The sequence below is a fragment of the Borostomias antarcticus genome (assembly GCF_949987555.1).
Source record: "Borostomias antarcticus genome assembly, chromosome: 14".
Lineage (NCBI taxonomy): Eukaryota > Metazoa > Chordata > Actinopteri > Stomiiformes > Stomiidae > Borostomias > Borostomias antarcticus.
This window is the reverse complement of record NC_140247.1, coordinates 22632147-22644646: the sequence shown is the minus strand read 5'-3', so window position 1 is coordinate 22644646 and position 12500 is coordinate 22632147. Positions and strand designations below refer to the sequence as shown.

Sequence of the window (12500 nt, the reverse complement as noted above, 5' to 3'; positions counted from 1 at the left end):
TCCCTGACCGTGGCACCGTAACATTCACCATAACCAGGGCTCATTTCTTACTCGTACATCTAAAATATATTTTAGCAAGTTATTGTATTAAGTAATGGCTGAATTGGGTGAAGAGCAGTGTGTGTGTGTGCGTGCGTGCGTGTGCGTGCGTGTGTGTGTGCGTGTGTGTGCGTGTGTGTGCGTGCGTGTGTGTGCGTGCGTGTGTGTGCGTGTGTGTGCGTGCGTGTGTGTGCGTGCGCGTGTGTGCGTGTGTGCGCGTGCGTGTGTGTGTGTGCGTGTGTGTGCGTGCGTGTGTGTGCGTGTGTGCGCGTGCGTGTGCGTGCGTGTGTGTGCGTGCGTGTGTGTGCGTGTGTGTGCGTGTGTGTGCGTGCGTGTGTGTGTGCGTGCGTGTGTGCGTGTGTGTGCGTGTGTGCGCATGTGTGCGTGTGTGCACCTCATCACCATGTGCTGTGCAAAAAAACACCGTATGACAAATAAAGTTGTTTGTTTTTAAGTAATGGCTTAACCTCAAAACAGCCCCAAAATGTCCCACCCCTCAAATATATCATCCTAGCTCTGGAACCAGCTCCTCAGTTCTGCTGAGTAGTCATAAACAGTTAATTACTACATTTTGTTAGTCTTTCCTGGTGAATACAGTCTAAATTAGGTCCAGGGATGCACCACAAAACAATGTAGATACTGAGATCTCTTCTTCCCGGCAGGGTTAAGATCCCCCCCCCCTGCCCCCTCCCAAATAACTTTGAACTACTTTACTAACCGCTGTAGACTTGATCAAATACAGTCCCTCCCTTCCTGGTTTGATTTCGCTTCTCCTCGGTTTTATTTCACTTCTGCATCACATTAATTGAAGCTGCGAGGCTGACGTGACAGGGTGGCAGTGGTTAGGAAGTGAGCGAAGTTTGTTCCGAGTTCTGCTTCTCATAACAGGAACAGAACATAGCAGAGCAGAGCAGAACCGAGAACCGATGGCCTCGCTCCCTCCGTACGTGCCGTCTGCGCCAAGTAGATTGGCCACTTTGCTCGTTACGACTGTCTAAGTAGTTGAAATGTTCTCGTTAGGTGGGAATCGATGTTCACAACCTCGCTCTCCCTTCAGCCCTCTCTAGGCGCTCTCCCTCTCTCAGCACCCTCCTGACCTCTAAGCTCTGCCCTCTACCCTCCACCCCCAGTCATTTCACTTCCCCTTCCTAGTGTTTGTTGATCTGTATTACAGTGATGTCTTGTTTTTAACCCAACAAATTGACCCTTTGGGCCCCTGACCTTTGCCCCTCCCTCCGCCCCCCAGGGACCACAGCTCTCTACCTGTTTCTGGGCATGCACCCCGACCTGACCAGCAACTACCCCAGCAAGGAGACCTTTGAGGAGATCCAGTTCTTCAATGGACACAACTACCACCGAGGCATCGACTGGTACGCATCGCCGCCACCGTCACTCACAGCACGTCACCAACGTCACAACCCGTTTCCGTCGATTCAGCACAGAAAAACGACAGTAGACGTCCTTTAATCCGGTAGCGGTTCAGCGTCCCTGGGTCAGGGGTCAACAGGAAAGCCCGGGCATCAGCAGTGACGTGCGTGTGTTCCTCCGCCCCACAGGTACATGGAGTACTTCCCACTGCCCTCCAACACCAGCTCGGACTACTACTTCGAGAAGAGCGCCAACTACTTTGACTCAGAGCTGGCGGCGAGGCGGGCGGCGGCTCTCCTGCCCAAAGCTAAGATCGTCACCATCCTCATCAACCCTGCGGACCGGGCCTACTCCTGGTACCAGGTACGGGAGAGGGTATGACTGGTACCTCTACTCCTGGTACCAGGTACGGGAGAGGTTATGACTGGTACCTCTACTCCTGGTACCAGGTACGGGAGAGGTTATGACTGGTACCTCTACTCTTGGTACCAGGTACGGGAGAGGGTATGACTGGTACCTCTACTCCTTGTACCAGGTATGGGAGAGGGTAGGACTGGTACCTCTACTCCTTGTACCAGGTATGGAAGAGGTGATGACTGGTACCATTATGCCAAAATGTGTCCAGGCTGTCAAAACCTGTGCGGGTAAAAAGCTAACCAGCTAGACCAAGCTCCCAACAAGCTAACGTTTGTGGGTTTGATTTTCAATTCTATAGACGTATTTTTCATTCAGATTAATTACAACGGCCGATGTCATGACATCAGTGACAAGTTAGCTAGCAAGCTAGTAACAAACAATGGTCACAAAATGTTATTAGACAATCAGACTTTTTACCCGGTTACATTTTTTCACTCTTTCTGTCTCCATCTCTCTCTTTTCTTCCTCGTTCATCCTGTCTCTTCCTGTGTGTCCTGCTTACAGCACCAGAGGGCCCATGAGGACCCGGTGGCGCTGAAGTACTCGTTCCGCGAGGTCATCACGGCGACCCACAATGCCCCTGTCAAGCTGCGGGCTCTCCAGAGCCGCTGTCTGGTCCCGGGCTGGTACGCTGTCCACATGGAGCGCTGGCTCAGCCACTACCACGCCAGCCAGGTATGTAGGGGAGGGGGGAGACGGTCAGTTTGATTTCTTAGAATAGTTATAATACTTATAGTTAGTTATTATAGTTATAATACTTGTATATTGTTAGTAAGTAGTTAGGTATTATAGTTATAATACTTGTAATATTGTTAGTAGTTAGTTATTATACAGTAGTTATATTACTTGTATAGCGTCAGTTAGTAATTAGTTATTATAGTTAAAATACTTGTATATTGTTAGTAGTTAATATAGTTATATTACTTGTGTAGTGTCAGTTAGTAGTTAGTTATTCTAGTTAAAATACTTGTATATTGTTAGTAGTTAGTTATTTTAGTTATAATACTTGTATATCATTAGTTAGTAGCTAGTTATTATAGTTCTAATACTTGTATATTGTTAGTAGTTAGTTATTTTAGTTATAATACTTGTATATCATTAGTTAGTAGCTAGTTATTATAGTTATAATACTTGTATATTGTTAATATAGTTATAATAATTGTATATTGTTAGTTAATAGTTAGTTATTTTAGTTATAATACTTGTAATACTGTTAGTTGGTAGCTAGTTATTATAGTTATAATACTTGTAAATTGTTAATATAGTTATAATAATTGTATATTGTTAGTTAATAGTTAGTTATTTTAGTTATAATACTTGTAATACTGTTAGTTGGTAGTTAGTTATTATAGTTATAATACTTGTAATATCTTTAGTTAGTAGTTAGTTATTATAGTTATAATACTTGTATATTGTTAGTTAATAGTTATTATAGTTATAATACTTGTAATATTGTTAGTTAGTAGTTAGTTATTATAGTTATAATGCTTGTAATATCGTTAGTGATTATAGTTATACTTGTAATATCGTTAGTGATTATAGTTATAATACTTGTAATATCGTTAGTGATTATAGTTATAATACTTGTAATATCGTTAGTGATTATAGTTATAATACTTGTAATATCGTTAGTGATTATAGTTATAATACTTGTAATATCGTTAGTGATTATAGTTATAATACTTGTAATATCGTTAGTGATTATAGTTATAATACTTGTATATCGCTCCGTCTCTGTGCGTCTCCTCCCCCAGTTGCTGGTTCTGGACGGGCAGATGCTGAAGTCTGAGCCGGCCTCTGTCATGGACAAGATCCAGAAGTTCCTGGGCCTGGTCAACACCGTCAACTACCACAAGATCCTGGCGTGAGTGACGCCCCATCCTCCGCCCCCCCCCCCCCACTCCCCCTTCCAAGGGTCCTCCCCCCAGACACAGCGAGCAGCTCCTCCGGCTTCTCTAACGCCTGTCCAGGAAGGGCCGTGTTCATACAACTGAACCGCTAGGTTAATGTCTGCCGGCTGTCTAAGAGTTCGGTGTTTTCCGTTACGTCTCCAGGTTTGACCCCAAGAAGGGCTTCTGGTGCCAGCTCCTGGAGGGGGGGAAGACCAAGTGTCTGGGGAAGAGCAAAGGCCGGCGCTACCCTGACATGGACCCGGAGGTAGGCAGCACCCAGCTGACTGACATGTTCATTGATGTTCATGTTTATGTGGCCCTAATCTAAGTCACTTTTAACCTGTAGGTAACATGGTTTGAATCCTCGTAGTCTCACATAGCCTTCTCTCTCCACACTTTAGCGCTGGAAAAAGGTCTGGCTGGACTCATTACCATTCAGGGAAAGGGGAGGGGGACTGTATTTCTTTGAGCCAATCACAGTCGTCTTTGGAGGAGCGGTTGCTAGGTTGTTGTTTCACGAAGTCTCGATTGGGCGACCACATGAATAGGCGCCACTGATTGGGCAGTAATAAACAAATGACAATTCTTATCCACAAAACCTGCATCCGTTGAGTCAGACTGTTATCCTCATAACCTGTAGGTAATGTGGTTTGAATCCTCATAACCTGTAGGTAATGTGGTTTGAATCCTCATAACCTGTAGGTAATGTGGTTTGAATCCTCATAACCTGTAGGTAATGTGGTTTGAATCCTCATAACCTGTAGGTAATGTGGTTTGAATCCTCATAACCTGTAGGTAATGTGGTTTGAATCCTCATAACCTGTAGTTAATGTGGTTTGAATCCTCATAACCTGTAGGTAATGTGGTTTGAGCCCTCATAACCTGTAGGTAATGTGGTTTGAGTCCTCATAACCTGTAGGTAATGTGGTTTGAGCCCTCATAACCTGTAGGTAATGTGGTTTGAGCCCTCATAACCTGTAGGTAATGTGGTTTGAGCCCTCATAACCTGTAGGTAATGTGGTTTGAGCCCTCATAACCTGTAGGTAATGTGTTTTGAGTCCTCACCTTAATGGATGTTGTTGTTTTAGCTATTTTCTCTGGTGTCCTCTAACTCTCTCCCCCCTCCATGCTCCTCCCTCCCCCAGTCCCAGGCGTTCCTCAGAGATTACTACCGGGACCACAACATCGAGCTGTCCAAGCTGCTCTACAGGATGGGTCAGTCCCTACCCAGCTGGCTCCGAGAGGAACTGGTCCATACCAGCTAGCAGCACCAGCGGTGGAGGGGGGGGGGGTTTAGTCATGGACTGTACCACTCACTGCTGACCCCCCGGAGATAACATGGAGGAGTACTCACTCCTATTCATCTCCAAACCCTTGCGGCTTTGGAAGGGGACGCATTCTGATTGCCCCGTCGCAATGGAGTTCTGGACAAGTGGGGTTGAGCATGGAAACGGGTGACCCCACTGCTCCATGTGACCTTTGAAAGGGGTGTATGAAGACAGACGGGTTTGGAGGAATAGGGGAACAGGGATTGTGCATTAGCGAGGGATAGGTCAGCGAGTTTCCATTTTGCTTGCAGCCTTAAATGCCCTCCCCCCCCCTCTCTCCCTCCCAAGTTGTACTTCCCCCGTGAGACGCCACCCCGCCCTGTCACATGGTACGGCCCAGAGACGCACGGGCCCCCATCGGGACTGCGCCATGTCTGTATCAGAAGCGGGGGTGCTAACGGCACAGGAGCAGACCGGCGGAGATGGACCCCCCCTGCACGCCTCCGTCAGCCCTCGCCTTCCTCGCCTGGACTCAGAGCTTCAGAGGAAGAGGAGCGGAGGGACGAAGAGTTAGACGTCACCAGTCCCAAGTGTCAGTCCTTTCAAACACTCAACCCAACTCCTCTGAGCATTCGTGGTGAATTCACTAACTAGACTGGAGTGAATCGGGTGTCGGCCTAATGGTCCTGAGGCAGACCAAGTACTTGACTGACGGAATGGTGTGTGTTAGTTTAAGATGCCCCTCGGTTTCCCTATGAAAGCTACAGGGTTGGGGCGAGGGGCTCTTACTGGCTACATGCTGTAGCCTTGTTCACTACTAGGCCTTCGTAGACACTTGTTAATGCATTTACAAGTGCCCGGGAGAGATTTCACGTGGACTTCTGGGGGTTCGTTTTGTTAAGATTTAGGTTCTTTTTTTTTTTTACTTTGTTTTGTTTGAACTTTTCTATGGTGCCGATAGAGATGAAATATTGTAGAATGTAACTACGAGACTAAACATTTTGGCTCAGTTTCACTTCCTGATCTCATCCAATAGCCCGGTCTACAAATGTACTATTTTTCTGCTCTGGTTGTTGTCATGGCAATAGTTAGGTGAAGCAGGAAGAGAACGGCTCGGTACAGAAGGCCACAAGTTTAAAGCACAATGTCCAAAATGGTGCGTCTAGAAAGTAGGCTTCGGCCCTGTCTGAATACTTTTGAATCCAACTTTACAACCTTCCTATCCTCCTTCCTTCTGAGAGATGACTGATCTGGACTTGATCAGTTAAAGATGCGCCACCTTTCCGACCATGTTATATCTGAGGTTTCCGTCAAGGAAGGATGCATTTCTAGAGTATTGGTACAGGGCCGTTGGCTCAACAGGTTCTCAACCAACAGGCTGTCTGATAGCACACGACCGCGCCCATGACACAGATCCGACTACAGTCTGTGAAGTCAAACATAAGCTAGTACTGTACACCCTCTCAGTCCAAGAGGTTCCAACCCCAGTGAAAGAAACTGACAGCCATCGTCCTTCTTGAATGTTCTCTGTTGTATTTCATTTGTATTGGCTGTTGATTTTTTTTTTCTATCGTGGGAGAATTTCAGCTGAACTGATAGTCAACTCACACTCAACAACAAAGTATCACCACTAGACAACGAACGCTGCTCTTATTGCAATAGTTTTGTTTTAGTTATTACATTCAGACGTAGTAATGACACACTGTTGTGCTTTTATCTTTTCCCTGACTTAGTAATGTCCCTCATGCTTGATATTTGGCTGCGTTATCAGTTATTGAATGTGTGTGAGGAGTATAGATGAGTTTAGATCGTGTGTGTGAGGAGTATAGATGAGTTTAGATCGTGTGTGAGGAGTATAGATGAGTTTAGATCGTGTGTGAGGAGTATAGATGAGTTTAGATCGTGTGTGAGGAGTATAGATGAGTTTAGATCGTGTGTGTGAGGAGTATAGATGAGTTTAGATCGTGTGTGAGGAGTATAAATGAGTTTAGATTGTGTGTGTGAGGAGTATAGATGAGTTTAGATCGTGTGTGTGAGGAGTATAGATGAGTTTAGATCGTATGTAGACTACCTGCTACGCTGAAACATTCTCTTTCGTCTCTGTTCAAGATGGCCCCCTCCTTCTCTATCCCTCTCACACTGCCAGCTGTTGTCCCAGAGGTGCTTGGTCTGCTTATATATAAAGTATTAATTATGAAACAGCAAATGCATCATAGCAGCTAAGATGGTACTAATCTCCTGGACTGTGTACGATAAAGACTTGTAATTGTTGTTGATAATTTTTACAGTGTAACTAATATTGTCGGTGCTTTTTAATTTGCAAATAAAACACCACTGTATTTTTCACCCTTGTCGTCTCCACCTCATCCACCCTGTCCTCTCCGAGCGCGGGTGTGTGTTTGATACAGACGTGTTGTTTTCAGAGGAACACGCTCGTTTACTGACGAGCAGCAGGGTAGCCTTACAGTACCGTATAGCTACTGTGTCCTGACATTGTCACTACATATTTGGAGAACGTTTATGAGCTCTGATAGCACCGTGTAGAGCTACGAGTCCCCATCTTGTTAGGAAGTGCCCACTGAAGTACAGGGTTTACCCCATGTTTCTGTGTGTTCTGGAAACCGGCCCATCCAGTTATGAAGTGCTTAAAGGAAGGTTGAGACATGGGTGAGAGATGGTTTTGATCTGGCCGCAGGAATGCTGCCGAGTCAGCGATGTTTATAACGCGTGTATAACTAGATGTTTCCGTTTCACTTTGTAGCTGTGTTGCCTATCAGATTCCAAGCTCACTGCAGATTGATCCACTCTCTTTAGAACAGACATGAGTTTACATAAACACATTATTAGTTATTGGTTATTGGTTATTCATTCTCTGTCTAGTGTAGTGCTGAAATTCTATTTAATGTCTTGCTTCTTGTTTTTTTTGTATTGCTTCCTTATTATAGGAAAATCCCCAATATCTTACAGTGAAGGAGAATGTGGTTCCTCTTCTGTTACATGGAATGACGCGTCATTGGTTCACTGAAGAAAACACTGTGAAATGGTCCAATGAGAAGCATGCGTGCAGATGACCATGTTATCTCTAGTGGCAGAGTTGTTGAAGAGATGCCTTGAAAATCATCCTCATTCCAAATCTACCACTGCACTTTATACTTTAGTTTAAATGAACATAATAATGCACAACTGCATCATAGAGGGCAGTGAGGAGCTAATTGTATCTACTCAAGTGAATGATAAAACGATCATTAAAAGGGTTGTTCTTACATAGGCCTGCTTCTCATACAGGTGGCCAGTCTATTCTATGACTTTCCCTGACCCCAAATATCATTGCATTACATTTACATTAGTCATTTAGCAGACGCTTTTATCCAAAGCAACTTACAATAATTGCATTTTGCAGGAAGTCAGTGTACTACTGCTCACCAGAACTCACAAGTGCATCTCCTTCCTAAACAAGTGACTAAGAGCATAATCTAGTGCTGAAGGCAAAGTCATAACATTGTTACAGATTTTGCGCACGACTAACAACTGGTTAGTTATGTATCGTTGGCTGAATAATGAATAGTTATAAGATTGTATGGCATTTTATGATAATGGAAATAAATAATTAAATTAGTAATTAATTTATTGATTAATTTATTAATCATAAGGGAATGTTATTAATTGTAAAAGTGTAACATGTCAATGCTTTTCTCATCAAATCGATCATTAATGTCATCAAAACGTACCCTATCTACAGTATTAGAGCACATTTCCAGGACCACTTCTGTTTTGTCTGCCTCTATGAACAAGTGATGACGGCGTCGATTGACCAATGAACGAGAGCCTAAATTAAATTCTCCCTGAAGAAGTTGAACATGCCTGCTGTCGCACCTTCGAAACCCGGGGCTTTCCACTCCACCAGCCTGCCCCCCTCTCCCGATTATAGAAAAACTTTGAACGAAACACAGTCCTTCCTTATTTGCACAGCTATTATAACGCGGCGTTGGTCAGATCAGAGCAGTTTCGACTTTGGACGTGGAGAAGAACTTGACTTGCACCAGCTGAACTAGGATGGAGAACCACGAGCAGCACACCGCGCCCCTGCGAGCCGGCAGCGAGGAGATGCTCCTGCCACAGGTCGCCCCGAGAGGGTGAGATAGATTTCTGTTTGTTTGTTGTTGTTTTTTCTATTATATCTGTTTTATATCTCGTCTGGTCTGGCTTGAATGGTCTTTCAAATACCTTATTTTTGTAGTAAATTAATAGGCTTACAGGGGGTGCGAAAGAAAATTAGCTCAATTATTAGAGTTTATATGACACGGAGCCTGTGTAATGATGAACTTTTTTATGCTTAACTTTTAAAATGTATTTACCTGATGCCATTCGCAAGTTTTTAGATGTGTAATTTGTCAACGATACTGTTCAAAATATTCCCAAAATTGCGAGTTACCTGCGATGATACGGTCGTCTTGACTCCCTTGTACACTCAGAAAAAGCCTCTGCCTAGCAACTAGTGACGACTAATTATCTTATTGGCTCACACAGAGAGTTGTGGATAGTATTTATCAAATCATATGTGAAATGATTACGGTGAAAACTAGTCTTTGTTGTAATATTTTGTACACTTTACTGGCTCTCTGACACACATTCACACATAGGGTTGCAAAATTCGAGACTTTTTCAAAAAAGGAAACTTCCCATGGGAATGTATGCTAATTGTGTGGAAATGTATAATTATATTCTATTCCATACAAGTAAACACAGGCCTTTCAAACCTTATGAAAATTATTATATTGAACTTTATTTGTACTATTATTTGAACAAAACCCCCAAACACCTGAATAACAGCAGCAAATTTAAAACATTGGGCTTTTTACATTAATGGAAAAAATGTAAGTCTATTTAACAGACTCAAGAGATTAGTCTACATCGTGTTTTCTCTGTTGTAACGTGAACTAATGTGCTCTCTCTTTCTCTTTCTCTCTCTCTCTCTCTCTATCCCTATCACTCTCCCCCTTACCACACCCCTCTGCAACTCTCTCTCTCTCTCTCTCTCTCTCTCTCTCTCTCTCTCTCCTCCCTCCTCTCCGCCCATCTCCCTCCCTGGCGGTGCTCCAGCGCTGGCTCTAACAGCCGTGCGTTCAAGGTGGCCGGCCTGACTGTGCTGGCCTGTCTGCTGCTGTCCAGCCAGGCGCTGATGGCCTACATGGTCTTCAGCCACAGAGGCCAGATCGACACCCTGCAGAAGACCGCCGACAAGATGAAGAAGCTGTCCAGCAAGCCCCAGGGTGAGAAGGGGACAGGGAGGGATTAGAATCTCTTCTTCCCTGGAAGTCATCTCTATATGTATCTCATATATCCCTGTCCGCTCCCCGAGGTGGAGGAGGGCGTGGAGGGAGCGGAGCAGGATCGAGGCGTAGGAGGGCTGATCAGTCGGGGTTGTCTGGGCTCATTGAAAGAGACACAGTCACGTTTATTTCAGTCAGTTAATTTTTAAAATCAGCGTCTATGCAGCTGTTTGCCTACACAGAAAACGGAACTGCGGAAATCACAGATAAAACTTGACGTTTTTTCATTGTTTTGCCACAGTATTTCCAATATACAGTATAGGAAACAGCTGCACTGATGGTGATTTTAAGCCAAATCAAAGTTTATTTCTATACTGCATTTCATACACAGAGGCAACGCAATGCGCTTTAAGCATTCAATACAAATAATATCAACTGAACCAAGTGAGACTGTGCCCTGTGAAGCGGTGTTCATGTATGGGCTGGTTTAATTGATCAGACGGGGTTGACTGATTAGTGTTCATGTATGGGTTGCTGTTTCATTGTAATTTTTACACTGTATTTTATTTGATTTCTTATCTTTATATTTTATTGGTTTTTATCGTCTATCTTATTTTACTGCTTTTTGTTTATTTGATGTCTTTATTTATGTGAAAAACTCTGTGCATGTACTGTACATTGTAAAGCACTTTGAGCTGCATTTATTTGTTTGAAAGGTGCAACACAAATACAGTTTATTATTACATTGCATTACAATCATTTAGCTGAGGCTTTTATCCAAAGCAACTCTGCTGTCCTGACGTCAGTGGGCAGTTCATTCCACCACATATTTATTTTTACTTTATTATTATTAATATCAAAATTAATAATATATTGTCTTTTATGTTATTATTATTAGTGTTGTTATTATTATTGTTATTATTATTATTATTATTATTGTTATTAATATTCCTCTAGTGGCTCCTGTGCGTATGACCCTCCCCATGATGACCATGCCCCTGTTGGACTTCACGGAGGGCGAACTCCCGAAGACCAAGACTCCCCTGGTGGTACGGACTGGAGACACATTTGACCTTTTCTAAGAACGAACACTAGGGGGCAGCAACACACTGGCAGCGTTAACACCCATTAACACGTTTTCACTGTGGTACAGTAGGCTTACATATCCAGAAATGTGCTGAATCAGGAAATCTCCTCCGTCTTCTCTATATGCTGAAAAGGATGGTAAAGAGAAAGCTTGGGATGTTTTAAAAGGGTGATCGTTGTTTGATGGTGTCTTCTTCAGAAACTGCAGAACACTGCCATGGTGAGCCTGGAGAAGCAGGTGAAAGATCTTGTCCAGGTGAGATTCGCTCATCAGAGGCCTCATCCTCAGCCCACCTCCTTATGACAAAGTAGCGAGTGAAAGTGTAAAATGTGACCAGCTGCACTTCATACTGTAGTACTATGATCTGCTGAACACCTCTCTTTCTTTGTTCGGCTTTTGGTGACAGATTTGAGCTCCCCCTCTCTGCATTGTGTAACCCTGGACGTGTGTGTGTGTGTGTGTGTCTGTGTGTGTGTGTTAGGACTCCCAGCTGCCCCAGTTCAACGAGACCTTCCTGGCCAACCTCAAGAGCCTGAAGGCACAGATGAAGGAGGATGAATGGAAGGTGAGCAGACACACTCTCTCTCACACACACACACACGCACGCACGCACACACACACACACACACACTCTCACACACACTCCCACACACACACACGCACACACACGCACTCACGCACGCACGCACACACACACACACACACACGCACGCACGCACGCACACACTCCCACACACACACACACACACTCTCACACACACGCACGCATGCGCAGACACACACACACACACTCACGCACACACAGATGCATGCACACTCACACACACTCACACGCATGCACGTGCGCACACACACACACACACACACACACACACACACACACACACACACACACACACACACACACACACACCCCTCTGTGACTCCACCACTTTAACCCTGCATGTTCCTCAGGCCTTGGAGACCTGGATGCGTCACTGGCTGATCTTCCAGATGGCCCAGCAGATGCCCGAGTCAGGTCAGTGGGCGGACCGAGGCGAGCCCTGAGCAGCCTGTAAACACCGCCCGCGCTTCCCCTCTGTAAACCTCTGTAAACCCTAACGAGCCTCTCCCTCCCTCCCTCCCTCCCTCCTCTCCCTCCCTCCCTCCCCCCTCCCCT

The 12500-nt window shown here is 44.7% G+C and overlaps 2 protein-coding genes across 4 annotated transcripts in view; both read left to right on the top strand.

Annotated features, from left to right (window-relative positions):
• LOC311317800 (bifunctional heparan sulfate N-deacetylase/N-sulfotransferase 1-like) overlaps positions 1-7264 on the top strand; it is an 81014-nt gene extending 73750 nt beyond the window's left edge. The window contains exons 12-18 of one of the 2 annotated variants that reach the window (XR_014630769.1): positions 1286-1409; positions 1596-1770; positions 2329-2499; positions 3579-3688; positions 3879-3981; positions 4862-6837; positions 6958-7264. Coding sequence is in view for 1 of the 2 variants with exons in the window: in XM_084448915.1 (XP_084305041.1) it covers positions 1286-1409; positions 1596-1770; positions 2329-2499; positions 3579-3688; positions 3879-3981; positions 4862-4981 (803 nt within the window). In the remaining variant the exon portion in view is untranslated. Of the gene's footprint in view, positions 1-1285; positions 1410-1595; positions 1771-2328; positions 2500-3578; positions 3689-3878; positions 3982-4861 lie in introns of both variants that reach the window. The other variant, XM_084448915.1, reaches the window with a different exon arrangement.
• A 1677-nt stretch (positions 7265-8941) lies between these two features.
• cd74a (CD74 molecule, major histocompatibility complex, class II invariant chain a) overlaps positions 8942-12500 on the top strand; it is a 14286-nt gene continuing 10727 nt past the window's right edge. The window contains exons 1-6 of one of the 2 annotated variants that reach the window (XM_084449306.1): positions 8942-9117; positions 10085-10254; positions 11212-11303; positions 11540-11596; positions 11823-11906; positions 12296-12359. In XM_084449306.1, the coding sequence (XP_084305432.1) occupies positions 9038-9117; positions 10085-10254; positions 11212-11303; positions 11540-11596; positions 11823-11906; positions 12296-12359 (547 nt within the window). In that variant the 5' untranslated portion in view covers positions 8942-9037. The remainder of the gene's footprint in view (positions 9118-10084; positions 10255-11211; positions 11304-11539; positions 11597-11822; positions 11907-12295; positions 12360-12500) is intronic. The other variant, XM_084449305.1, reaches the window with a different exon arrangement.